We start from the raw sequence: 27,828 nt of genomic DNA, 5'->3' as shown, positions 1-27,828 counted from the left end.
CTGGGCAAGAGTCAGGGCTACCAGCCCCAACTCCCTGAACCTCCATGACATTGGTAAAGCTGCTCCCACCCGCTTCTTCTGAGGCTTGGCAGACTTGGAGCTGACTGTGCAGGGGTGAGGTTGGAGGGATGTGCCTACAAGCCAGTCCCCACCCCAGGCCTGGGATTCAGCCCGCCACACAGCAGGGTCACTCTGGTTCTGCCTGGCCCCCACACTGCCAAGCTTGGCGCCTCCTGGCTGGGGGTTCCTTGTACCCCCGGCTCGCTCTCTTGGCCCTGGGCCTGGTGTAGGCTTTGTGTCGGGGACCCTTGACCAGACCTCCCACCAGAGCACAGAGCTCAAAGGAGGGAGAGACTCAGTGGAAACTTGGTCGTTTATTAAATATTCATTCATTCATTCGCCACCACCATCCACGGAAGGGAAAGAAACTTATCAAAATGGGATAAAAACAAACCAAAAACCCAAACAACAACAAACTAAATCCACTCCCCAGCAGTCTATGTACAAGGCCCCTTGCCTCTGCCAGAGAGAGGTTGGGGGTCGGCTGGGGAGTGGTGGGGGCTAAGCAACCCCTTCTCCAGCCACAGGCCCCTGAGGAATTCTGGAAAGTCCCTGCTGCCAAGTGGCCAGGGAGGTGGTTATTGCTAGGTGGGGGAGGGGTCCAGAAACACCTGTGTGGCAGAGCCAGCCCTGCTCTGTCCCTGGACTGAACCAAAGGCTGACTGCCCACCCCCATGGTGGGCAGTGGCCAGTCCTCATGGCAGCCCCGTCACCCCCTATGGGAGGAGAGAGGGCTGAGGGCAGGCAGGGTGTTCTCGAGAGGCAGGAGAGGCACCCGCTGATTCTCAGGGGAGGACGCCGGGTGCAGCCTGGCCTCCTGTTTCCCAGGAGGACGTGCTCCCTTGATCCCCACTGCTTGGCTCTCCTCTTGGGCAGGGCCCTGCCCCGTCAGTCAGGCCACCTTCCTGCTGCCGTCTGGCCAGAGACTTGTGTGGCGGCTTTCCACGTGTCTACCACAGCCTTGGCCCTTGGAGGCCAGGACGCCTGTGTGGCACAGCAGCTCCTCCAGCATGGTGTCAGAGCCAGCTCTGTGGGCTCAGCAGCCGCTCTCCGATGCTGCCATCTCCAGGGTCATGGCCCCTTGCTGCATGGCAGCGGTGGCCACGCTGATGGCCTCCTCTAAGGTCTGCTGCTCCTCCAGCTGCGAAGAAAGGGGGAGACGGTGAGACCCTTCCTCCTAGCTTCCCCTTGGGCAGTGTGTGAAGTTCACTTTTTCCGATCTCCTCCACCTACCCTGTGGCACACGCTGGCCACTCGACAGGGCCCTGGCCCACTGAAAGTAAGTTAGGCACGTTAGCCCTACTAGTCTAGGAGCCCAGGTGGCTACCAGTTGGGCCGCACCCTGCAAGGTCATCAGTTCAAAACCACCAGGTGTTGCTCCAGAGAAAGATGGAGCTTTCTAATCCCGTAAAGAGTTACCAGTCCCGGAACCACACGGGGGCATTTCTACCCTGCCCTATGGGGTTGGTGTTGAGTCAAACTGACGGGAGAGCAGTGAGTGTTTGAGTGCATCTACCCGACCTGTCTGGACCGGGAGAGAGCAGCTCCGTGAGAGTGGCTGGCTAGAGGCGAGCCATCTCCTTCCACTAGAAATGGAAGCATCAGAGACGGCGGTGCTGTGCCATCAGATGGACGGCCCTCCAAGCTCTCATGAAGGGACTACAAAGCGCTGCAACCAGGGGTGGCTTTGAGCAGAAAGGGGTTTGTCCTCTGACGTGGCCACATACCCTTTCTCTTCAAGGCTCTCTTCTAAGTTCCCTGCCTTTTCCCCAGCACAGCAGCCCCTAGACTCCCAGACCTGTACACACCTGCACAGCAATGTGCGTCCCATTGGCCGTAGCCAACAGCGCCACCTGCTGGTGATGAAGGGACGCCACACTGGGGTCTTCAGCCACCACTGCTCCAGAGGTAATAATTGTGACCTGGGAGACAGACCGTGTCCAGCGGCACCATTCACTGCGCCCCCCCCCCCCCCCAAACAGAAACGCCCTCAAGCAGGGTGGCTGGGAAAACCATTATGGGTCAGATGAATCTACCCGGGTGGCTCTTCACTTAGTTCAAGGACTTGGAATCCTAGAAGGGCAGAGTTGTACAGGGCGCCCGGAAGGACTTAATCTCTTAGTTACAACCCGGCTGCAGTCAGTCGGAGGAAAGTGAGAGTAAGCTGTCTTTAAGAATGAGTGTGGTGGCCCGGAGCCCCGTGGGTTGGACACTTGTAAGGAGTGGCCAGCTTGGCCTGGTCTGTAACGCCCACCCAGTGAACAAAACCACAAGCAAACCGCCTGGCCATACGGGCTGTGTCTGGGTGCCATCGGCGCTGACCATGGTGACCGTATGTGTGCCAGGTGTGACAAGTTCGTTGTCATGACTGGGGATGGTGAGGGTGGTGCCTCCGTGCTGGGTCACCATACTGATGGCACTCCCCAAGGCCTGCAGGTCTTCAGGGGAAAGGCTGACCTGGTGGCAGAGGGGAGGGGAGAGGAGGGGAGGAGGTAAGCCAGAGGCCCCGGAGCTGGGCTGGTGTCAGCCCCTAGTGAGGGCCTATCTGCTCTCCCAGGCCAGACGAGTGTTGGTGACTCTGAGGTCAGCATCAAGTCCCCGGGCACATAGGAAGAACACCGTCCACGGCTTCTCCCGTCCTCCCTTGGCTGCCGGGTTCCATTCTATGCACTTCTGGGTCTCTAATTGCACCCCCATAACAGCTTTAACAGGCATGGATGGGGTCGTTCGCCAGGGCAGGCGCTGACCCAGATCAGGGGGGAACCCTGGCGGGACTGGGCCTCAAGACTTCCAGACCTATGCTCAGCGCCTACACAGCAATCCTCTCTGGTGAAGGACATCGAGCACCTCACTGACACGATCAGGCAGATTCCAGCCACCGGTCACGGGGCAATCAACTAACGCGCAGATGGAGTTGGAAGCACGAGGAAGACGAGGAGCCAAGGGACAAGCGTCAGCTCTCTGAGGCTCATGTGGCTCGACAGGGAAGTGGGGCAGAGGTGGCTCTGTCAGACAGCAGGGCTCTCCAGGGTCCCAGAGAGGGGTCAACCAGAGGGGCCCACCCTGATGCATGGCTCCCAAGGCCTATACCTGCTGGGCACCATCCTGAGTGATCAGGGCCACCTGGGGGGCCCCATCCTCCTCCGTCACCATGGCCACCTGGGCCGAGATGTCGTCGCCTTCTTCCTTTACCTCGGAGAGGTACGCGACCGGGGGCTGCTTGGGCAGCGGGCTCTCCTCAGCTGCAGAGGCGGCTGAGAGAGGAAGGCCGGGCTGACACCTGGCACTGAATGGCCAGAGGGAGGCCTGGCTGTGCCCACCCTGGCCCTGGCCCTGGCCCGCTCCCCTCACCGCCGAGCTGCTGCTGCTCGTAAAGCGCCTGCTCACTCTCCTCCGTGGCCTCCAGCTCGCCATGGGCGCTGCGCTTGTGCATGGCCAGGGTGGATGTCTGCCGGTAGGTCTTGCCGCAGGTGCTGCAGGTGTAGGGCTTGCAGTGTGTGTGCACCACGTGGTGCTTGTACAGGCTTGAGTACTCCGTGAAGCGCTTCCCACAGCCTGGCACCGTGCAAACATATGGCTTCTCCCCTGGGGACACTGGGCTGTGAGGGGGGCGGGAACTGGGGCTGGCAAGGGGGAGACTAAGGGGACAGGGGTGGGGGTGGAGGTGGAGGGAGAGTCATCGAGAGAGGGAGAGGGTTGTGGGCAGAGTAGGGGGAAGATGGCTGGTGGAACAGGATTTGGGCGTGGAACCCCTGAGTCCACAGACAAGGAGACCGTGTGGGCCCAGGGCAAGGCTGGAGGCAGGCCAGTAGCGGGTGGGGAAGGAAGTGGTGAGACAAGGCAGGGGCAGGGAGGGAGGCTCCGAGTGCCTGTGAGAGGGGAGTGAGGAGAGCAGAGGGCAGGAGGAGGGTCGGGACAGTGGGAGGACTCCTGGGATAGCGGGGGCCGGCCATGAGAAGGGGGTGTTTCACCCTGGCTGTTCAGCAGGAGAACTGGGAGTGTGGAGAGAGGGGCAGGGAGCGGAGGGGCTCCAGAGAGGGCTGGCGACATCTGTCAGGCTGGAGCTAACTGCAGGGAGGAGCTTCCCACTGCAAAGCACACACGGTTCTGGGGCAACTGCCCGAAGCAGTGACCCGCGGCCTCGGGCCAGAGGCGTCCTGAGGCTAGGGCCTGGCAATGGGACGCGGATCAGAGCCTGGCAGAGGGGCCTGGCCTCAGAGGTGGTCCTTGCATGCCGACTGGCCCACCTGTGTGAATGCGCACGTGGTTCTTGTAGTTGGTGGCACTGGTGAAGCCTCGGCCACAGTGGGGCTCGGGGCAGGTGTAGGGCCGCTCGCCTGTGTGCGTGCGCACGTGCACCTTGCGGATGTTCGAGGTGGTGAAGGAGCGACCGCAGCCCTCAAAGGGGCACCGGAAAGGGCGTTCACCTGTGGGCAAGGCGGTGTGAGAGGTGGCCAGGAGGGAGGCCTGATGGGAGGAGGCGTGGGGCAGGCAGTCTGAGAGGCCCACCGGTGTGGGTGCGCACGTGCTTCTGCAGGTCGCCCGAGGTCTTGAAGGCCTTGCTGCACAGCTCCTCGGGGCACTTGTATGGCTTCTCACCAGTGTGGGTGCGCACGTGGCTCTTCAGCCCGTACCCTGTGGTCGGGAGGGGAGGGTGAGCCGGGCACCCAGAGATGTTCCATCAGGTCCCGGGGCTCCTTTATGAGACTTCCACTGGGTCCAGCTCCCCCTCCCCAAGCCTGGGAAAACCCGCTGTGCCCGCCTCCCTCTGCAGGGGCAGCTGGCGTCGCTGCTGGGCAGACGCCTGATAGGGAACCCAGAGAGGTGGGAGCTGAAGGTCCCTGTCTTCACAGAAGCCCAGAGAGGTGCCTTAGCACCCCCAGCCCTTGCTGCCCAGTGTCTCCGCCTTCTGCCTCCACCTGGCCAGGTTACCTGTGGCAAAGGCCTTCCCACAGCTGGGGAAGTCACACCTGTAGGGACGGTCCCCAGTATGAGCACGCTCATGCACCTGTGAGGACAAGCAGGCCAGGGTTCAGAGGGGCTCGCTGGTGGTCTTCAGCACCGAGTGCCGGCCTGCAGGGACTGGCCACCTTCTCCTGAGAGGCCTTCCCCTTCGGTGGCTCACAGGGCTGGGGCTGACGGCTCTGTACGCGCGCGTCTGTCTCCCTGCCCACGTTTTGGTGCAAAGCATGAGAAGCGCGTGTGAATGTGCGCGTGTGCATGTCAGTGTGTGGGGCGGGGGTGGCAGAGGGGCAGCTGTTTCTGGCAACCTTACCTTTAAGTGGTGAGCAGTGGTGTAGAGGCGTCCACAGCCCTTGTAGCCGCAACGGAAAGCTCGGTCCCCCACCTGCTGCCCTTTGCCATTGTGGGGGGCCTGGCTGTCGTGCAGAACCTGAGGAAAACACCTTGGCATTTCCCAAGTATTCCTCTCAGTGAAGGGGGTGGGGGGGGGCCACATGGCTCAGCGGACATACTCCCAAACCAAGAGCTCACTGCCCACCAGCCTACTCCTGCTCCCAGTGCCCTACAGGGCAGGGTAGGACGCCCTGGGGGTTCTGAGAGTGGGGCTCCTATGGGAGTAGGAGCCCTGGCTGGCCCCGACATGGGATCTGTTCCGCCACCAGCAGGGACTCCTAAGTCTGCCAGGGATCTCTGGGAGCAGGGCAATGCCTGCAGATCAGAGACAGACACAGACACACTACATACAGCTAGATGGCTGGTGTGGGGAGCTTGGGGAGGGGTCTTTGCAGGCCTGCATCATGACAAAGGCAGGGAGGATGACTACGTGTCATGGGGCTGTGACGGCTGCTGACTACTTCCTCAGCCAACCAGGTCAGGGAGAGGGTGTCTGGGCATGCGCTGCCACCTCCCCAGCTGACCACACCCGGAGGAGGCTGCAGCTCTGGACACTTCCCTCCTCACCCGGGAAGGGCTCCCTGCCTCTCCCCAGAAACATGTGTTGACAGGGGGCTTGCTGTGGGGCTTAGCTCGGCTAGGATCCCTCAGCAGGGAACAGCCCTAAGGAGGCGGCAGCCCCATCAGCCAACTGCAGCACCACACTGGCCCGGGCAGGCGCTGCAGGTCCCCACCACTACCCACAGCTCCAGGCTAACATTCCCTTCCCTCACTAGAGCCACCCCTCCCACCCCGTCTCTGGCCGCAGGGAGCCCCTGCTTGTCTTCTTCCCTGGCAGGGACGTGGTAGCCCCCCTTCCCTCAGTCTGTTTTGGGGTTGGCCTCTCCAGGCACTCCTGAAGTAGAACTTGGGAAAGTTTGCTGAGCAGGGAGCATAAGGGTGAGGCCAAAGACAGGGACTGTCCAGCCAGGCTCCAGGTCAGGAGGTCAAGAGCTGACGACACTTCCTGGACTCTTCAGTGCGAGTAGGGGCAGAGGGGAAGGGCTGCAGGTGGCCAGACAGTCCCGTGTCTGGGGAGCTCTGGGGGTAGTGGAGGGAACTGAATCACATCAGGGCCGGAAGTGAGTGCCGAGGTGTCTGGCCAATCTCATGGCAGTGGCGAGGAAGAGGGTGAGGTGGGGCGGGGTGTCGCCAAGTAGCAGAGCCAGTACAGTCCCATGGTGACACACCGCCCAAGCTCCCAGACACCCTCCGGGGGAGGGGTAAGGGGAGGGGAGCGGAGTGAGCAGCGCCCCAAGAGGCCCGTGGTAAAGTTTTGTGCTGCACTTTGAAAGTACACGTTACGTCGGTGTCCTGTGTTCACTAGTTTTTAAAAACACCCAGCTCTCTGCTTTAGGCAAAAACAGTGCTCTGGGGAGCTGGGGTGGGGGGAGCACCCCGGTTTGGAAAAGCTCATCAATCCGTGCCTGTCTCCACCATGGGCAGGGAGGCAGCGTGCGCAGAGCGCCGGCCGCTTGGAGAGCCAGAGCCTTCTCCTTTCCAGCCGGGCTGCCATGCCGCCCTCCCGATGCACTGACCCCCATCGCCCACAGAGCATCCTTCCCCGCACGACCGGCAGGCCGAGCCAGAGAGGAAGCGAGAGCACGGCCCTCGCGGGGGCCCCGGCTGTGGCAGACAGCGGGGGCTTAGCCTCCACCCCACCACCCAGAAGCCCGTGTTTTGCTGCTGCAGGGGCGGCGTCAACCTGGGTGAGTGCAAGCAGCTGTGGCACACGCCGGGCATAGGGGCGCGGGGTGGGCGGGCAGGGACTCCGGAGAAAGGGGCAGGGAAAGAGGCAGCAGTGGGCATCGAGGGGTGAAGGGCAACAGACTGGGCGCTCACCTTGCTGGCATACTGCTCCAGGGCCACCACGGTGTCTGCACTGAAGCCCTCGCCATCCTCTGCAGCCAGGTCCCCCAGGCCCACCTCTGCCTGTACAGCCAGGATGGTGCCATCCGCGGGCACCGCGGGGTGGTGGATATAGGCGGTGGAACCGTCCTCCAGCAGAACGGCTTCCAGGGCGTTGGGGTCATAGCCCTCTGCAGGGAAGTCACGGTCAGCCACAGCCCGGCACCAAGTTAAACGCAGCACCTGCACCCCGGCAGGTTGTCAGCACACGGTTTCTCCTGCATGGTCTTTTCCCTGGCCCTTGGTGACTGAATTGGGCTAGCCCTCCTGGGGCTGCCTCTCCCAGGTGCTCTTCCAAGGAACTCCCACGCTCCTTGAAGACCTGACAGAGGGACATGGTCATCTTGGGCCTAAGCAACTAAAAGGGCCTTTCTTGTCACCTCAACAGTCCAGTTGCAGACCTCTGGTCTCAGGGCAAAACCCCAATCCTCACCCCCAGCAGGAGCCCCCAAGCTTGTGCACCCCCAAGCGCTCTCTTTCTCTGTCTCTCCTGCTTACTCATTCTGCCCTCTGCTCCCAGGTCTCAGGCCAGAGGGCTTTCTGAGCCTGACCTCCTCCTTCCCCCGCTCCTCTCACCTGGAGCACCGCCCCCTCCCCTCATCCTTCCCCTCAGGAGAAGCCTCACTGAGCATGACAGCATCTTCACTTGGCTCCCTACTACACTTTCAGACCTTGAGGATCCATGCTCCTGAGCCCAGGGCTTGAGCTCTGGGGCAGCCACAGGTGCAGCTGTGGTTTGCAGCAGGGAAGGTCGGGCGTGGCTGCTACCATAGCTCTAGTGTCCTGAATCCCTGGCTCTATGCTCCCCGCTTTCCCCACCCACCTTTGGGGGTGCGGTGGATGTAGGCCGTGCTGCCGTCTTCCAGTTGCACAGGCTGGCCCTCCTCGAAGGACAGGGACTCTGGAAGGAGAATAGGCTTGCCTTTTGCGGGCCTCAGACAAGGGGGGCCTCAGGGGCCCTGCCTGCATCTACCCTCCACACACCCACCTTTCTGCACGGTCACTTGGTGAATGTATGCAGTGGTCCCGTCCTCCAGCTGGATCATCTGCCCTTCAAGCAGCTTCTCTCCTACAATGGGGGCGGGGATAGAGAGAGGCAGGACAGGCCCAGAGAGCTCAGCAAGGTCGTGTTTTCAGCCAGTCTCTGGGGCCCAGAGTGCTCACCTAAACCAAAGGGGTGCTCACTCTGGGAGGCAGTCATCTGGCTCCCTCCTGCCTGGGCCTGGGAGGTCTGGGAGTGAGAACTCTGTCCTGAAGGAGCCAGACAGCCCAATAATCTCCCCTCCTGTCATTCACAGGCAATTAAGTGGGCAACTAAGTGGGGGGGGGAGCGGAGGGGGCTGCCCTTTTTGTTATGGATTGCCTTGTGTGCCCCTAAAATATGAGCTGTAAACTCTCACCTCTATGACTAGATGGGTGGCCTGTTAGGGTAATGAGAGGAGATGAGTGAAGGATGTGTTTTGGGTCAATCTCTTGAATGATAGGAGAGAGTAACGAAGCCAGGCAGCAAGCATGGGGGGCGGAGAGGGAGTGGGGGGATGCTCAGGCAAATGATGACAAACAACCAGTGCAGCTAACCAGGACTTCCCCCAGGGTCAGCAGAGACCCTTTCTCAAGGCCAGAACCTCCCCCAGGAGTCCCACCCGGCCTAAACTGGGTGCAGATGAACTTGTTTGTTCAAGGCACCACTTTGAGGCATTTCTGTTACACAGGCACTAAATAATCAAGGCTCCAAGAGGTCAAAATGCAGGCATGACCACAAGGAATTGCATCAAAACCCACACAGCGGTAGAGGCCTTTGAATGTTTAGGCTGTGCCGTCCTTTCACCTGGAAGCCTGCTGGGTAATGGCCCTGGGCTTCACTCTCCCAGGTCAGCGGTTCCACAGCACCAGCTCCTCGGAGAAAGAGGAGGCTTTCCACTCCCGCAAAGAGATAGCGTCTCCGAAACACACGGGAGCAGTTCTACCGTCCTTTAGCGTCACCCAGAGTGGAATGGATGTGAGGGCAGTGAGTGTGGCTGAGCCAGTAGCGCCTTCAACAAACCCAGGAGCCCTGGGAGCACCGGGGTTCCGCCCTGGACTGTTCCACAAGAGCAGCAGTTCAAATCCACCAGCCGCCCCAGAGAGCAGTGTATGTGTGTGTGGGGGGGGGGGAAGGGGGGGCTTCCTACTCCCACACGCGCAGGGGCAGTTCTACTCAGCCCTACAGGGTCGCTGAGAGTTGTCAGAGCCTCGAAGGCAGTCTTTTGTTTTTCCTGACCAACGTGGGGTCATCAAAAATAATACAATGACTTCCCTGATATACCCCATAAGAGTGAGTCCAGAGACCCAGCCAGCCCTGCCAACGAGGTAAGACAGCACAGGGCTAAAGCAATCATGGACTCTGGAGCCAGGCCCGACCTCCTGGGTTTGAATCCTACCTCCATCTCTTACTACTAGCTCTGTGTGCCTGGGCAGCTTGTTTAACCTCTCCGTGCCTCAGTTTCTCCATCTAAGATGGGGACTGAGAGTCCCAGGGTTGCTGTGCGGGTTGAATGAGTTAGTGAATATAGGACACGGAGAGTAATGCAGGAGGCCGGGGTGAGGGGGCTAGTCCGTGGCCTCTGTTTCCTTCATTGATCGCTGAAACTTCCCTTTCCTAAGAAAGGAGGACTGGCAGGAACACAACAGGCAATATAATAATTCCAGATTTCCAAAGCTAATGCTCTCTATCTCAGACCTTTATTGGCAGGCCCTTCAAAGAGGAAGGACAGAGGAGGGCGCTAAGCAAAGAATCAGACAGGCTTCCTTCCCTGTGTCCAGTGAGTCTGCGAGGGAGGGAGGGAGGAGGGGAAGAGAGCTGCAGCAGAGCTGAGGAAATAATGGCTTGTCCTTTTTGAAAAACGAAAGTCAGATTCAAGAATGTCAACTCTCCTGACGTGGGAAAGGGCCAGGCAGCTGCTCTGGCCCAGTTGTCTGTTGAAGCTGCCCTTCAGAAGAATCTGGTCTCCCAACAGAGTCTTGTTGGGGACAGGGCAGTCCTAAAGTCTAGTTGAAGGCAGGGGGGGTGGAGATAAGGTCAGAGGGGAGAAAAGCAGCCTAGATGGGGGCTCCCTCTCCCCCCGCCTCTGCATGCGAGCTCTGTCTGGCCGAGGCCTCAGCAGAGCTGCTGCTGACAGAGTGGGCATGGCTTCCAGACCCAAAAGGAAAAAAATGTCCATCTAGACGTTCCTTCAACGACCAGAGGCTTCACTGGGGCAGCAATACCGAATGAACATTCCTCACGTGTCCTCACCAGGAGGGGACCAGGCGCCCTCACTGGACCCAGTGCGCTCGGGGCACACACTGCGTGCTCTTCCTAACTGTAGAGAAGACTTGAACAACGGAGCTGCCCGCTGACTGAGTCAGGGACGACTCAGGACAACGTAGCCCAGGCTCCTGAAGGCCGATCGATTCTGAGCGTGTGCGCACGTACACTGCACCACTGCGGAGGAGGCACGGAAGAGTCGGGACAAGCTAGAAATGGGCAAGTGGGAAGGCAGAGCGACTCGGCTGGAAGCAAGGAAAGAGTGGCTAGCTGAGGCCAAGGGTGGCTACTTGCTTTTTATTCATCCCTTTAACGGCTACTTCACAGCACCAGGCTGAGCCTGGGAACCAACGGGGCCCCAGAGGACACACAGCCCTCTCTCTGCCTCCTAGGTCTTCCTGTCGCCCAGGCTGCCGCAGCCAGACCAAGCCTGTGGGGGGGTCTGAGCGTATTCCACATCCGCCAACAGTGAAATGGAAGAAGCCCACAGACCCGGTGAGCCCAAGCCCAGCCACAGACAACAGGACCCACATGTGAGAAACCAACGAAAACTGAACTAACATCCATGACCAACGACAGTCCCCCGTGGAAACCTCAAGGTCCATCAGCAGCTCAGGGGAACAGAAGGTGGACCTTCAATGCGGGGCCACGACTCCACCCGGGGGGATGCAGCGTTGCTTGAAGACCTTACACCAGTGGGAGCAGTCAGTCCTGACAAGTGACCCCTCTTACCACAAGTTGGCGAATGTACAGCCACCAAGTGCCTTGGTGGCTACAGGGCAGAGCGGAAGGAAGAAGAGGACGTTCCTTTAAGAGCGGTGGGAAAATCTGGAAAAGGAGCGTGAAGATTTTCCACAAGCAGCTGAATGTAATCAGCCAGTGAATTGTACATGCAAAAACTGTTATCGGACAAATGTTTTGTTGTATACAAATATGCGCCCCCCCCAAAAAAAAAGCCTTCTGGAGAAATTCCATTTTCAGAGAATGAAGCCAACTGGCGTGCGTGCGCGCACACGCGCACACACACGCAGCCCTTGGTGAGCAGCTTTCCGAGAGGAACCATCCACGGCCTAAGGAAAGCACGCACCGACCAGCTACAGGGGCCTCCTTAGTCGCTGCCAGGATGCAGACAACGTAAAATGAAGCAGACGCACGGGAAGGGTGCGGCATGGAAGGAGACAGTGCTGCAGGGACACATGTCACGGGAGGGCGGGCTGGAGCGGCACTACGACACGGTCAGGGAGCTTGGGTGATGCGAGGGCTAAGTGCTGGGCTACTAATCCAAGGTGGCAGCCCACCCCCTGCTCCTCCACCGGGAAGACCTGGCCATCTGCTCTGCTCCCCATCACTCACAGCCTGGGGCTCCACCGTCACAGGGAGAATGTCGGAGAGAGAGAAGAGCTCTGCCTTGCAATAACTCTTCCTCTGACACCCGTCTTGAACCAAAGTTCCTTAGTGTAAGGGTAGGGTGACCAGCGAAGACACAAGGGGGCTTTAGAAAGGTCGTGGAGAAATGGATGTAAGAGAAAATGGAACTTGCCCATGAACTTTTAGAGGGCCCCTCGTGCAAGAGCACCAGGTCCATCCGCATTTCAGACAGAGAATGCGGATCACCTGAGTATTTCTCAGTCTTTCTTGTCTTCTGCTTGTGAAGCCTGCATGAACTGACTGACCCACTGCCTGCCGCAGCTCCAGCGCGCCAACAGCCCGAGCCTTTGCAGGCTGGGCCACGGCTGCCGCTCCACTCCCTGCAGACGACCAGTGTCTGCGGGCTGTGGGGGACACACTTACATTGCACATTCCCTCATGGGTTATTTGGATTCAGATGTAGCTGTGTGCCCTGTGTTTCGACTCGGCCAATCTGAGCACTTTGGGGGGACCAAGGGCTGGGAGCTGTGCACGGGTGTCTGCACCAGACCCTGGGATCCTCCCTCGTGCCCAGCAGAGGCTCGGTGGATGCTGTCTGATGCCTAGCGTTGACCTCAGATGACGAACTACTTCTGCAGGACCGAGAGAAAGTGGGCAGGCACTACAACTGGCAACGTGTCCGTTCCAGCGGCACACTACGGGAGGTGGGGGGCTGCGCCTTGGAGAAGCCTGGGCTCCTATGGCGAGGGGTGTCTGTGGGCAAGGGAGTAGGGAGCCGCTCCGCAGGGGCAGTCCTCTCCAGAGGCTGGGGGACAAGGCAGGGTTCCTAGGTCCCTGCAACACCCACCTTTGACAGCTTGCTGAATGTAGGCTGTCGTCCCATCACTGAGGGTCACCGTCGGCAACCCCAAGCTCTCCATGGCACGCTGGCGCCCGTGCACGCAGACATGAAGTGGGCTTCTGGCCAGCACCGGGAGCACCCCGAGGCCTGAGGCTTTCCTCCAAGTCACAGATCTGGGAAAACAGAGAGGGCACGTTATGAAACGCCCCGTTTCCTCCAGCTGCAGCAACCCACGGGGGAGGTGGAGGTGAGGCCAGCCACAGAAAAACAAGGGAGCAGGGCGGGGAGAATTCTTCCAGCAGGTACCTATGGAGAGGATTTAAAAATTCAGCTTTAAGGATTCTACAAGTTGAGCACAGAACAGAGGCATGTCAGCCTGAATGGTCGTACAGCAGGTCAGTAACCCAAACCCGCTCTTAAACGTACCCCCTTCGGAGGGCCGTGGAAGGCAGGCATGCCACCCATTCTTCCTCCCCACTCTGACATCTCTCCTCCCTAGAGCCATCCACCCAGTGGCCCTGTTAGCCACGCTCACTGCACACCCCACTGGTGTCACAGGGCTGAGTCCCAAAGAATTCACCACTCCTCTCCCCATACCCGTTCCATTTCCAGTGTTTCCTACCCAAGGGATGGCACCCCTGCCCACCCTTTGATTCCTCCCTCTTAAGATCCAGGAACCCATTTCAGACGACGCCAACCGATAGTTCTTAACTACCTGTGCAGGAACTTCCTAACAAGCCCTCAGACAAACTCGTGCTGACGGCCAACCGATCTGCTAGTAGGCTGCCAGAATGCTATAGCCTAAAGACACCCCTTCCCTGAGGAAAGCCCTGTGGGCTTCCCTCCACCCTAGAATCCTACGCCCACGCGGGGCTGGGTTCCTGGCGGAAGCTTTCGGAGTCCTGGGCGCCAGCTCTTCCTAGTGCTCACACTGCTGGGCTACGCACTTAGGTTCTCGGATCAGTGAGCCTCGGGCGGGCTCCTGGCTCTGTGGTTGCTCCACAGCCTCCTACACTGGGGTCTCCACACAGCCTCGTCGAGGGTGCTCTTGGCTGCCATGCAGCAGGTGGACACGGAGCTTCTGCTCAGCAGGGCTTCTCTTTCCTTGGCCACGGCAGGTCTGTCTCTCGCCGCACCCCCCTTCTTACACACACACACACACACACACACACACACACACTTTGTTGTGAAGTCTGCAGGAGGCCCACAATCCCTGCTCCAGGTTCCGTGGTTCAGGGTCTTCTGGCTATCCAGCCCCATTATTCTCCTGGACTTGGGATCCTGGCTGCCTACTTGCATGCTTACCATCCACCCACTGATGTCTCCATCGGTACTGCCCACACGGCTTTCATGGTAGGGCCCAGAGGGAAGGTACTAGTATGTCACACTGCACATGCTGCTGCTTGAAGCAGGTGTGAGGGCTGAGCTGATCAATACCGGGGCTCGTTTAACAGAGCCCCACACTGGTTGGGGTGCTCCCACTTAGGATCAGTGCCTCAACCTTTTACCCATAAACATTTACAGCATGGATAAGCTCTAAGGGTACCCACACTCACTGCCTTCAAGTCGATTCTGATTCCCAGAGACCCTGGATGGCAGGGTGTAACTGCCCGTTGCTTTCCAAGACTGCAATCCTTTACTGGAGTAGACGGTTAACAGCCCAAGGCATAAGCCACTGTTAACAGGTGTGGCAGTGACCATGAACACAACTGTGGAGCTAGCCATCTTTCTTGGCATCTTGCACATTTTAACTCACTCATCCTCACAATGATGCTACAGTTACTAAGATTGTCCTCCGCTAGTCCGTGGGGAAGCAGGAGCTGAATCCAGGCTGCCTAGTGCCGCCTCCCACAGCAGTTCTGTGCTGGGCTGCTCCATGCACAAGCTGCCTGAGCGGTTACCATGAGTCTAGCAGGCCTTAGTGCCCGAGAATCCTGGTCTAGGTGGGGATTCCGACATCTGACCAGGCTTCTCGAATTTGCCCAGAGCCCTGACAACCCCGACGGCCTTTCCCTCCCACCAATATTCCTTCTGGATGCTCCTAATCTACCTTGTGCCCTTTAACTCTTACCCCGGTAGAGGCATTATTTTGGTGGTCTGTTTAAGTGTAACAACATGTGTCCAAAATAAGGGCGGCACGTGAGAGACCCAGGTCTAAAAACTGAGTAGACATAGGCGGGTGATTGGAGAATGTTCTACAACGGATTGGGGTGGTGACTGGGCGACTCTTCGTGATGTGGTGAACTACTGAATGGCGTGAAATGTGAACTGCTGGGAGGCACGGATGGCGTGAGGCGAGGGTTGTAGACGCCCAAGTTGCTGTCTGCGCTGTGCAGACCGGAGTGGTGCAGAGACATTGGCCAACGCACCTAACACCTGCAGGGCTCTGCATGGAGTGTGGCCAGCCTCAGCCTCACAGCGACCCAGTGCAAGAGACAGAGTCCCTGGACGGTGAGGAAAGAGGCACCGCCATCGGAAGCAGAGCGGGTATGGTGGGCAGACAAAGCCAATTTTCCGGAAGCAGCCAAAACCACAGAGCTGGTGCTGGGGCCTGAATATGCTGAGCCTAACTGGCCAGTAAGAAATGCAAGCTCAGTGAGCAGGGATAAGAAAGAAGAAAAGGGTCACGTGATGCCCTTCTAAGCCTTGCTTTAGCTTTTAATTTGAAAAAGAGTTGAATCAACAGAATTGCCTTTAAGAAAATACAGTGATGTTCTTACCTGGGGACAAAGGAGGAAAAAACAAACCCTTAGAAGTTAAAAGAAAGATGTCCCACACCCGCACAGCTGGGTCCCGTGGCTTTGGCAGCCACCTTTAGTCTAACTCCGCTCATCCGCACGCGGCGGGGACTCTCCAAGAACACCAGCGGTGCGCTTCCAAACACGGGTTCTGGAGTCAGAGCGCCTGGGCTGCCTTGCAGGCTTCCTCCTGCAGTGCGGAAACCACGTAGCCTTTGGCAAGTTGACCGATCTGCCCTGAGCTGCACATGCTCTTTCTAAAAGTGGGTGTAAACTGGTACCTGCTTCACAGGTGGGTTTAGAGATGCAATGAGTAGTGAGGCCACATATGTAGCAGTTGGCAGTGCTTCACAATACATCACTGTGCTCACTGGAGGGTGGGGAGAACACGGAAACACATTTTGGGTATCTGTGATCTTTAGGTCTCTCCGTGAAATAAGCTGGACTCAAACTGCTTCCTTAGAGCAGAGAACTGAGGCTGTGGCGACAGGAAACTATACAGAGCAGCCACGGCACGTGGGCTTCTCCCCTTTGTCATGGGCCGGAGCTCAGCTGCACCCACGCCAAGCCATACTGTGCCCTGCCACAGACACCTGCTTGCCAGTCCGCCGTCTTCCGCCAGCCAGGGCGCCCTGGGCATCTGGAGCTCGGCTTTCTGGACTCTGCCTCAGTCAGCCTGGGGCTCGGGGCAGATGTCCGGAGAAGCCAGAAGAAAAAAACCGTGGCTTGGAAAGCGAAGCATGCTCAGCTTTGAGTATCAAGAAAATATATAAATAATACAAAGACCAAATTTTCACTCAGAAAATGCCTCATTTAGAAATCAGAAACGATCTCACACGAGACAAGGGGACATTAGGCCGAGAGGACATTGGCTGGGGAGACAAGTGGACACAAATGAGCACCGGGTGCGGAAGAGCTGCCGTCGGATGACCAGCGCTTGTCCCTGGTCAAGCAGGCATGGTTAGAAGGTTTCTAAACACTGAATTGGAGACAGGACATTCAGAGCAGGACCTGCGTCAACAGACACAAATCGAAACCGTCAGGTGAGCATCTCTCTGAGGCACGTGGACATGAAAAGCCCCTGGTGTTCTTTAGTGTGGTTTGCATTTGACTACTGCAATTTTTCAGAGTTGTTTTCTCATACAAAAAAAAGGACTGCTTAAATTAAAAAAAAAAAAAAAAGAGTGCTTGGGCACAGTAGATTTTTTTCCAATTCTAAGGGCACTGAAAATGCAGGCTAAAATCCATTTAAATGGAAAATAATTTAAAAATGGACTTTTCAGCCATACATGGTGAGTGGATTTGGACACTTTAGTTGGGAAGCGTCCGCGGAAGGCAAGCATGGTTTAGCTTCAAATATGCCATCAGCCCACGAGCAGAAAGTGCAGCTTATCCCAAGGAGAAGGGGCCCGGGAGGCACCGTGGGTAAGCACTCGCCCGCTAACCCACAGGCCAGTGGTTCCAAGCCACCAGCGGTTCCACAGAGGGCCCAGTGGCTCCTGCAAAGAGCGACAGCCTGGGCACCCTGTGGGCCAGGCAGTTCCACTCTGTTCAGTGGGCCACTGGGAGTCTGCCCGGACTTGACAGCAGGTTTGTGCACCCCACACTGTGCCCCAGCCCAATGATAAGCCTTTTTTTCTTACTTGTATTGGGGGCTCTTACACCTCTTATCATAATCCATACATTCATCCAGTGTGTCCAGCACATTTGCACATAGGCCGCCATCATCCTTTTCAAAGCATTCTCTCCCCACTTGAGCCCCACAATGATAAGCTTTTATAACAATAGGAAAATCAACACTGAAATGAGATTACATCGGAAATTCTGGAACTCAGTTTGGGGTCACTCCTGGTTTAAGAACGGCTACTGGAAAATTAAACATTTTGCTATCATCCCCCCAAAACCCCAACTCGCTGTCATCCAGTCTATGTTAATTCAGCGGCCCTGTAGGATACAGCAGAACAGCCCCTGTGGGTGTCTGAGGCTGTAAATATTTATGAGAGCAGAAAGGCTCATTTTCCCCCAAAGACACCCTGGGAGGCGGGTGGGGTGGGGTGTCGTCAAGCTGGTAACCTTGTGGTCAGCAGCACAACACATCACTCCCTGTGTCCCTAGGGCTGCAGGGTTGTCCGTGCCACCTGGTACTTAAAACACCACCCACGGCCAAAACACTTCAATTTATATCTTAACAACACTTCAAAATAAAACACCATCAAGATTCCAACGAGGAAGAGGAGCTAGGAGAACCGATGACAGGGATATCTACATGTGACTTCCTCCCTGGGGGACGGACAGCAGAGAAGTGGGGGAAGGGAGACATCAGACAGAGCAAGAGATGACAAAATAATAATTTATAAATTATCAAGGATTCATGAGGGAGGGGGCAGTGGAGAGGGAGGGGGGAAATGAGGAGCTGATGCCAGGGGCTTTTAAGTGAAGAACAAATGTTTTGAGAATGATGAGGGTAACAAATGTACAAATGTGCTTGACACAGTGGATGTATGGATGGATTGTGGTAAGAGCTGTATGAGCCCCCAATGAAATGATTAAAAAAAGAAAAGAGAAGCTAGTTGAACTTTTGAAGTACAAGAAAACCAAGTGGGAGGAAAAAAGTGGCTAAAAAATTGACAGGAGGAAAAAATATTAAATATGTGAACACAAAATGATACTGAAAACATAAGGACACATACAGACCTTTAAGAAAATGATCATATTCCCACTGATTAAATGAGTAAAGGTTCTATGAACTCACAACAGCAGAACTCTACTAGTAGATAAGCAATGCAAAAGGCTCACTTCCCTCTCATCAGTAATTAAAGAAGAGAGAATAATCCAGACGTGTTAGTCCTGCACAGTGGAATTACAGAAGGAGAAGCTGATGTTGGCAAGGTGGAAGGGAGGCCGGGCCTTCTTGTGATGATGCTGGCGCTGGATGCTACCCCACGTCCTCTGCCCAGCCCCACGGGAAAGGCGGAGGGCCGGAGCTACCAGTCTCATCCCACCAAAAGGATGCCCAGAGGCCAGCAAGTACTGCTCAGTCGAGGGCGAAGCTCCACGGTTTCAGCGAGAGCCAGGCAGGCTCTCATTCCATTCCAACCCACAGGCCTATCTGTGAGACAAGGTCAGATGAAGCCAGGAAGAAACGAAGAGCTGCGCTACACGGAAGGAGCCGAACTTAAAACACAAAACTGCTTTAACTACAAAGTCGCATTCCGCCAAGAGGCAGGCTGTTCGTAGGTACAACCTGTGTGCGCGGCGGCCAGCGGCCAGCCCTGCCCTCTGTGGCACTTCCTTCATGACCCTCTCACGAGCGCCCAGGCTGGGAACTTACCCCCGTGAGGGTTTCTCTAACCACCTTTGTACTCCGTAGGTTACGTTTTCTGTTGTGGTGGTATTTTAGAGCAGGACATTCCTGTGTGTGTCTTCTGGAACAGACTGTCAGTGCGCCACGCTGGCATCAAGGACATCTTGTATCATGAACTCAGCAATAGCCTTGAGAACCAGCCTGACCTGACTGCTGCGAGTGTAACCTGGGATGACGGGCAATTTGGCAAGGCTTATTAAAATGACAGCTGGACACCCTGTGTTTAACCCAGCAAAGTCTCCTCTGGTCTGTGTGTGAAACGGCATCCACCATGGCTATTCAAGGTGTCCCGGCATGCAGCAACACAACACAACACAACACAACACAACTATCTGTGAATCTGGGACTTGTTCAATCGAGTGTGGTACTTCATGCAACACAGATACACTCTTATCTTAACTGTATAATACCATGCAGGCTGACGCCTGAACAGATGCATAACCGTGTCCCTTCAATGGCTGTGCGGGAAGGAGGTCTTCGCTAGTAAGCTATACATGGGTTGATCAGAGATATACCACTTCCTGAAGGGCAAGCTCTGGTAAGTGTATACCCCGAGCTACCAGAAGTCTCTGACTTGCAGATAATCATGGATTTTCCCAATTCTGAACTGTCAGTGAGGGGTCTAAGTCAGTCCTACCAGCAAACCAAAGATGGCTGCATAGGGTTTGTCACCCAAATCACATGGACACGAACACCAACGCTTCTGTACCTGACTGACAGCCACCAGGGCAAGAGGTCGCCGAGGGTCTGCCAGCACTTCAGGAAACAGCCTCTGAAGCAGGGTAAGGCCGTCGTAGGAGGCCATGACTTCTTAACAGTCTTCAAAGACAATGTTCTACACGTCCTTATTTGCTAAGTAGTGACTGGGGTCTTAAAAACCACCCACAAGTATTGTCTAGACCAGTGGTTTTCAACCTGGGGGTCGTGACCTCTTGGGGGGGGGTGTTTTAAATGACCCTTTCACAGGGGTTGCATGATTTGAAACTGTAGCAAAATTAGTTATTAAATATCAATGAAAATAATTTTATGGTTGGAGGGGGGGTGCACCACAACATGAGGAAATGTATTAAAGGGTCGAGGCATTAGGAAGGTTGAAAACCACTGGTCTAGAGGAAAGAAGAGTGATAAAGACATATGAAACAATTAGCCCAATGGACTAACGACCCGCACAGACTTATCAGCCTCCACCAACGGGAGACCATAAGAACTAGATGGATCCCACTAGAAAGTCCTGTACGGAGGAGGGGTGGGTGCGTGGGTGTGGTGGTAGTGTGTGTGAAATAGAACTCAAAGTCCTGAGAGACCAGGCTTACTTGTGGGACAGAACCTGGTGAGGCCCTTGGTCACCCTGCAGGCCTAGAGCTAAACTCACCCCACATTACAATAAGCAACCATTTAAGACCAAAAGTTCAGAGGGCTAGGGAGCAAAAGGAAGAATGGAAACAGGAAATAAGGGGAGGAAGTGGGATAAGAAATGGTACGAGGCGGGGACTGCAATGGATGAGTTGAAGCAAAACGTACTTGGTGAATGTAAAACTGATGTTTTGCTCTGTAAACCTTCAGCTAGTTCACAATTTAAGTTAAAACAACAACAAAAAATAAAGTTAAAACAAACTCACGAGCAGCCGTAAGGTGCAACTATTGATCTCTCCATCCAGAGGAAGGAGCAGTGAAGAAAACTGAAGATGCTAGGAAACAATCAGTCCATTGGGCTCCTGGACCACTTAGAAACATCTGCTTCCATGACCCTGTGACCAGAACTCGATGGCGCCTGGCTACCAATCCCAACTGCTCTGAAAGGAATCCCATTAGAAGGTCCCGGACAGAGTGGGGGGAAAAGGTGGAACAGAACGCAACACCATCAACAAGGCCAGGTTCACTGGTTAGACGACTCAATTTTCAGCCAAATGATAGGTCTATAATGGCAACAGTGACCCTAGGGAGGTCTACACACTTTAGAATAATCAACTATTTGAAATAAAAAAGGCAGAGTTTACCTGAGGGTTGGGTGACCAGTTCAGAAGGATTAGGGAAGAAGGAATGGAAATGGGAAACATAGCAAGTGAGGTACGTGATGCTACAATGTGGTGACTGCAAGGACCGGAAACAAATGTATCTGAATTTTTGAAAGGAAAACCAACCGGCTGTAAACTCTCACCTCCTCAAGCACAAAACATAAAATAATACAGGTGATGGCTCCAGTTACACCTGGGATCTCAGCTTGTCTGTTGCCTCCACTCCCCAGGGCACGATTCCCCTTCTGTGAGGATGCTTACGACCCGTGCATTCTGAACCACTTTGTCGAGGACCTGCCGATGATGATGATGAGATTGTATTTTGTACCGCTTAGCCAATCACACAGATTCTTTCTGCCACACACCCCAACACTCCAGGGACAACAGTACAAACACAGTGTGGGACTCAGCCTCCTGATGCTGCTAAGGGACTGTGCTTTCTCTAACAGCCGAGTCTTTTGGGGGAAAATAACACACCCCTGCTTTCTGTTATGCTGACTGTAACTTAAGATTCTAGAGAGGGTGTGTTTCAGCTTAAGCAGCACCTAAGGCGCCCACATAAAAAAAAAAACAAAAACAACAACAGAATTGGATGTGAATGGATACAGTGGGTGTGTGAGAGATGGGGCGGGGATAAATAAGGGTTCCTGGGGGGTATGGAATAAAGTTCAAGAAGAAAGAAAATGTTTTGAAAGTGGTGTGGTAGCAATTGTATAACACTGTTATGATACCTTTAAGAGCTCCCAACAAAATGATTCACAAAACAACACACAAACAAAACCCACTGCTCTGGAGTCGATTCCGATTCATAACAAGCCCAGAGGGCAGAGGAGAATGGGTGCCAATCTTTATGGAAGCAGACTCTCACTTTCCACCTGCGAAGCGACAGGTGGGTTTGTCAACGACCTTGCAGTGAGCAGGTGAGTTACCCACCTTGTAACCCACTATGTCATCAGGTTCCCACTGTGCCCACAGAGTAAGTAAATAAGGTCATTTCCCTCATCCCTAAGTTCTTTAGCCTGAATCAGAATCCCGACTCAGGTCCTTATTGAGAATTAGGTTTAACTGGAAGGCCTAAGAGAGGTTTTAAGTCCTTCGTTGTCTAGAGCTGAGTCTCTTTAAGAGAAGTTCCTCAGCAGTAAATAAGAGGGAAAAGTTGAATGAAAAACGAAGCAGGGGAGAAATGACGCCTCTTCCATCCCAAACGCTCGTGCCTCTCGGCTCTGCCCAAACCGTCTGCTCCAGGCCCCTCGCTCCTTCCACACTTCGTAGTGAAGCTCTGACTCCACGACAAAATGTGAAGGGGCTTCAAAAAGCCGGTGCTTTCACAAAAAAATGAGAAGATAACAGAACATTTCCACAAAGTTGTTGAAGACCTCGTCTGCATCTCCATCCTCACTTGTTCCGAGTTTGGCTCAACATGATCTGTCCCTGCTCCTGTCTCCCCAACTCTCACCTGATAGGAACCACACTCGCTGGCTACCTCCATGTCTCTCAACTACACCAGGCACGCTCCGGCCTCAGGGTCTTCGCCTTGGCCGCTGCCTGTATGGAATAAATGGGCTCAGCCTTCAAAGGTTATCTTTTCAGTGAGACCTTCATTAACCACCCTATTTAAAAGTCTAGCACCCTGACTTCTGGTATTCTCAATACTTTCCACGGCTGCCTTATCTTTCTCAATATATAGAAGGGGAGAGGGTTCGTAAAGTATGTGGAAAAATGGGATTAAGAGATCATAGAATTTTTCTACAAACATGATGAAACTCCTTCACATTTTAATTCCGTCATTTGCCTGTCAAGTTAACATCAAGGCTTGTGTGTTGCTGGGAGGCTGGCAGCTATGCCATGGTATTTCACGTGCTCACACGGTCATTCAAGGTGACTAGGTTTCAGCCGAGCATCGGAACACCCTTGGGCTTGCAGCGGAACCGGTCAGATGGAGTTCTGAAGAGGAGCCCCCCAGGTTGACAGGCACTCAAAAGCTGACTGAGGACGTCCTCGAAGCAGAGTTGGCCACAGTGATGTGGCTGGAGTAGAGCGTTCAGGATCTGTACTCGCTGACGGGCCTGACTCTAAAGGAGAAGAGGACAGCTGCCGCTCTCTAGAAATGATCAGCCAAGGGCAAGACCCTCAACGCGATGAGCTGACCCAGTGGCTGCAGGATTGGGCCGGGTCTTAGTCTGTGTCCCTCGGGTCATGCTGTATAGGGACTGACTCTACGGCAACACCACATTTTCACTGCTCGTCTGCTTCTCCCTCACCTAACTCCCAACAGGTGAGCCCCTGACGTCCTGGAACTTTGTTCACCGCTCTGTTCGAGTCCACAGTAGTAGAGGGCTGGCGGGCGGCAGACACCTGCTATTTGTGGAATGGATGGATGACGATCTCTAGCTGAGGCTCTCCCTGTAATCTGGAGGCCGTAGGGCAGATGAGGAGGGCCCTAGTGGAGTCTGGGTCTCCCGCCAGACCAGGCCCCTAAATTCATTGCCTTACTTTCTGCTCAGGTCCACGACAGCCCTCTACCATTAGAGAACCACCTGGCTGTGAAGTAGAAACAGGCAGGGCAAGTGGTCCTTGCTTGTGGCAGGAGCTTACCACTCCCAGGCCCCCAGCTGGAGAATCCTTCAGGGGGCCAATCCTGGTGCGTCCGGATGACCCCGGGGCAGAGCTAGTCAGGTGAACATTACTCAGAGTGCGTCCTCTCCCAGCACCAGTCAGCCATGGCAGCCCACGTGCTTTCAGGGGTTCCCACCCGGCAGGGCTACACTTGCACTGGTTCATCTAGCTGCTTTGTTTTTATTTAATCTCTTCATCAAGGGTATCTTCAAATCTACACAACAGGAGAAAGAGCAGCAACGTGAACCCTGTGATCTCATGACTCAACGTCAACAATTGCCAACTTTTGCCCAGTTGGTTTCCTCTATTCCGATTCTCCGTGAAACACCCATCAGATAGCGATCCCACCTGCTGCTTGGTGAATTGGTTGGTTAGACCCCACCCTCGTTACCACAGGCCTCCAGCAGCGCGCGGTCCGCCACTCTCCAGCGGGACCAGAAACACAGTAAGCAACGCCACCTGACACCCACTGCCCTATGAGAAGAGCACTGAGAAAGCAAAGGGCTAGACGCCAATTGGCCAGCCTGCTGAAATCTGGGCTTTTACCCATGATCCTGTTGGGAAAGGTACTGGGAAGGAGAGGGTGTTGGGCTTCAAAGTGAAGGGAGGTACACGGACCGTTTTTACTCCGTAGTACCTGATGCTGAGCGAGGGAGTTGACGCAACCCTGTTATGTATTTACTGACTACTTGGGAAATATAAGGGACAGGATTAAGATGACAGAAGATATATAAAACTGCAGCCTTTGTGCATCAGGAAGTCACAGATAACCAACACACAAGTAAGACCGTGTTCTGTGCTGGAAGAGAGATTAAACATGCCTGAGGCAAAGGCTCCTTGGTAAAATCCATGAGATTTCCCCCCTTCCAGAAGTCTGTAGAAGCAGCCCTGGTGGTGCAGCGGTTAAGCACTCGGCTACCAACCCCAAGATCCACAGGTCAATCCCAGAGAGAAAGATGAGGCAGTCTGCTTCCGTGCAGACTGACAGTCTTGGAAACCCTCCCAGCAGGCCTACTCTGTCTGCAGGATTGCTGTGAGTCGGAGAGGATGTGATGAGGGCGGCTTTGGCTTTGAAGGTTGCGGTCCTTATTGCTGTCCAGCCAATGAAGTCCAGTATTACAGGGGCCCTGGTGACATTTTGCTGTTCTCCAGCCAGTCTTCGGGTGGGAGGAGTCAGGAAGGTCCTCCCAGGACTGGGAAAACAATAGGCTGATTCTCTGAGTGCAGAGGCTGACACTCAGGCCTTCTACCCAGGGGCAGGCACAGCAAGCAGGAGATAAAGAGCAGAGGCTCCCGTGGGAGTGCCTAATGGAGAGAGTTCTTCAGCAGAACCTGAAGGGCTGAGGCCACCACAAGTTCCCTAAGCACAGTGCATCTCTATGGAAAGCCAAGGAGGCTGGTGAGGTTTGGCTACACAGGGTTGTGTGTAAAGGCAGGAGGGCCCTGGAGGTAGAGGCACAGGGGAGTGGAGGAAACACGGGCCGAGCTGGAGTGGAAGGGAGGTCTACCCGGGCACCACTTTGTTCCCGAGGTTGGTGGGGCGTGGGAAATAAACAAGAAGGGTTTTGACAACCAGAAGGCACTATGGAGAAGGGCAGAGGGAGAGGCTCAAAGACCATTCTGGTTTGAAGATGAGGGGAGGCCGTGGAGCCGTGAATCAGAGGTCCGGTCTCCCTAGAAACTGGGAAAGAGCTTGGAAGAGGAAGGATCCTAGAATGGGAGGGAGTGTAGGCTCCAAAGGAGAGTTCATGCCGGGACAGAAAGGGTTCACTTCACCTAGGCCGGGCCCAGCAGGTTGTTAGATGAAGGATAATTTACAGGAAAGTTTCAGGTAACAGGATGTGGGTGGGGATAAACTAGAGCACTGAGGGGGGGGGGTATAGGAATCATAAAGTGACATCCTATTGGACTAGAGAGGGTTTTGGAAGGTAGTCCAGAGTACCATGGGTTCGGCAATAGGCTACTAACTATAAGGTACATGAGTCAAACCCGCCCAGCCACTCCATGGGAGAAAGATGAGGCTGTCGGCCTCCATAAGATTTGGTCTCAGAAAACTTACACAAGGTCACTAAGTCAGAAAGCACCTGATGGTGTGGGGAGGTTTGGGAGTCGATGGGTTCCTGGAGGTGAAGACGTAACAGGATGTATGCACACGGGATAATAGTGCCAGTGAGGTGGGAGGTACCCTAGAGCGCTTGAGATGAGGGGAGCTTCAAGGACTTGTGGGAAGAGAGGATCCCACAACAAAGGACAAAGAGCCCTGTGATGGGACAGGAGGGTCAGGGAATGTGGAGCTGAAAGTCATGAACAAGGGGATGAGGAAGTCACCAAGCTGCCGGGCCAAGGGCAATAACAACCTTGGGGCTCAGGGGATGAATTGAAGTCAGGCTTAGGAAGTACTAGAAAATAGGGGACAAGGGGCTGAGGATGACATTGAAAACCAGGCAGTTTGGGAGGCAAGAGAGGCCATGCAGCAAGGTAGTGAAGAGCATAGCACCTGAAGATTGTAGGTTCAAATCCCAGCTCTGCTACTTAGGAGCTCTGAGTTTCATGGTTTCCTCAATTTAAAAAGGAACAAAAAGAGTGAGGCAGGGGCATGCAGGCTGATAGACAGAATAAGATCTTGGGATTTTGACCCGGTAACCTCCATTTATCCCATCATCTTTCAAGTCCAGTTTCCCACAGAAGTTCAGCGGCTCTCTGGTATTATACACAGCGTGGGACACCCTAGGGAACCAGCAAGTGCCAATTATTATTAAAGCGTTCTCGGCATAACCCCCCCACCCCAGAAGTCAGAAATGAACAGAGGGTGGAGTCCAAGAAGAGAGGCAGAAAGACAACACAAGGAATGGGCTATGAAGTCACTGCCGCATCCTTAGGACAGAGTAAGGCCAGAGGAAGCTGCTCAGTACTAACAGCAGCTTACACCTGAGAGCTTACACCCCATGTACCAGCTATGGTGCCACATGCTTAACATGTATTCTCTCAGACACTCTTAGCACATGTGGAGCTGAGAGTTTGGACAAGCTACCTGGCATTGCAGATGTGTACACTGAGGGGCCCCATCAAGGGAAATGGGTGTGGACTCTTAAAGGAATGTCAGGGGAATGGGGACCAGGGAACAAGGTGCAGGAGGCAAGGGGACCCTGGGGTGGGGTTACAACCAACACTAACTTGACTGGGAATGGCTGATTTTCACAGCTGGGAGGAAAATTCTGACTTAGCCTCACCCAAGCTCTTTATTATTCAAACGAGAAACTGAGGCCTGGGAGTAGGGGGGGGTGTCTTCTCCAAGATTCCCCAAGCACAATTAAGAGCTGGAACTCGAATCCCCAGCCTAGAACCCTTCAAAAGACCATGACTTCATATTCATCTCGACAGCACTGCACGGTGGTGGGGTAGCTGTGTGTTGATGAACATTGCGAGCACGGGGGTCGGGGGACGACTTCAAGACGACGGTGGGGAGGGCATGGGATGGGGATCCAGGGGCAAAGAATGATCAGTGAGACCCGAGGGTACTGGGAATGGCTGGGTGAGCAACTATCGGAGTTGGGCTTAGTAGTTCCCAGAAAGCGTCTGAGGGCTCAGAGTTTGTGAGGAGCACGGGGTGGAGTGGGGTCACGAGGAATGCTTGGGGATCACAAAGGAGTGCGGGAATCTCGGGGTCCTGAGTCACCACGCTGTTAAGTCGGGGAGCCAGTAGGATGGTGCGTTCCTGGGCAATGGCGGGGGGACTGCCGGCTGAGCAGAGTCCAGAAACAAGAACGGGGTTACCTGGTGGGCTCGTAGGTCCGTGGGTGGGGTGCGGTCAGGAAGAGGGGTTTGGGGAATCCTGAGAGAGGAGGGCAGGGACTCTGGCTGGACCCCGAGTGGGGTAAGCGCCAGGCCGCTCTTTGGCTCGCTCGGCCGGGGCTGGAGGAAGGCGGGCACTCCGGGCTCGGACCTTCCCGGGGCCCTGCCCCCGCCCAGCTCCCCGCCCTAGGCACGGTGGACCCACTCCTCCCGCAGCCACCAACCTGACAGCCCCCGAGGCCGACTCCGCCGACAGACCGCCATGCACCGGGCCCCGCCACCAGCGCCGGCCCCGCAACCCGCCTACGCCATAGCCCGCCCGCCCGCGCACGGCTTGCCTCGCGAGATATCCAAGTTCCCGGGCGGCCGCACGTCCCCCGCCTCTCGCCGCGCCGCTGCGCGGCCCCGGAAGCCGTATAGAAAATGCAGGGCATGCTCCGCCCCGG

The 27,828-nt window shown here is 55.4% G+C and overlaps 1 protein-coding gene across 3 annotated transcripts; it reads right to left on the bottom strand.

Annotated features, from left to right (window-relative positions):
• Positions 1 to 361: 361 nt before the first annotated feature.
• On the bottom strand, positions 362 to 27,756 carry ZNF76 (zinc finger protein 76). Of its 3 annotated transcripts, none has more exons than XM_075555513.1 (14): positions 27,607 to 27,756; positions 12,864 to 13,030; positions 8,351 to 8,431; positions 8,186 to 8,263; positions 7,297 to 7,493; positions 5,336 to 5,452; positions 4,993 to 5,068; positions 4,570 to 4,695; positions 4,308 to 4,487; positions 3,412 to 3,645; positions 3,151 to 3,314; positions 2,353 to 2,517; positions 1,869 to 1,982; positions 362 to 1,201 (listed from the first exon to the last, which is right to left on the bottom strand). In XM_075555513.1, exons 2-14 carry the CDS (start codon positions 12,934 to 12,936, stop codon positions 1,097 to 1,099), a joined length of 1,710 nt encoding a protein of 569 aa, XP_075411628.1. In that variant the 5' UTR covers positions 12,937 to 13,030; positions 27,607 to 27,756; the 3' UTR covers positions 362 to 1,096. The 3 variants fall into 3 exon arrangements, with proteins under 3 accessions (XP_075411628.1, XP_075411629.1, XP_075411630.1); XM_075555514.1 differs by having other exon boundaries at positions 3,448 to 3,645; XM_075555515.1 differs by lacking the exon at positions 2,353 to 2,517.
• Between the last annotated feature and the right edge of the window lie 72 nt (positions 27,757 to 27,828).

The sequence above is a fragment of the Tenrec ecaudatus genome, chromosome 7 (assembly GCF_050624435.1).
Source record: "Tenrec ecaudatus isolate mTenEca1 chromosome 7, mTenEca1.hap1, whole genome shotgun sequence".
Lineage (NCBI taxonomy): Eukaryota > Metazoa > Chordata > Mammalia > Afrosoricida > Tenrecidae > Tenrec > Tenrec ecaudatus.
The sequence above is the reverse complement of the archived record's forward strand: the minus strand, read 5'-3'. Positions and strand labels throughout refer to the sequence as shown.

What these genes read in the sequence shown, in the direction of transcription:
- ZNF76 (XM_075555513.1), bottom strand. Translation starts at nt 12,936, where the DNA reads ATGGAGAGCTTGGGGTTGCCGACGGTGACCCTCAGTGATGGGACGACA. An exon ending in TGGGAAGGCCTTTGCCACAG is followed by an intron (nt 4,696 to 4,992) that starts GTAACCTGGCCA and finishes TCCCGACCACAG; the next exon opens with GGTACGGGCTGAAGAGCCAC. An exon ending in CTCAGGATGGTGCCCAGCAG is followed by an intron (nt 2,518 to 3,150) that starts GTATAGGCCTTG and finishes CTCTGCCACCAG; the next exon opens with GTCAGCCTTTCCCCTGAAGA.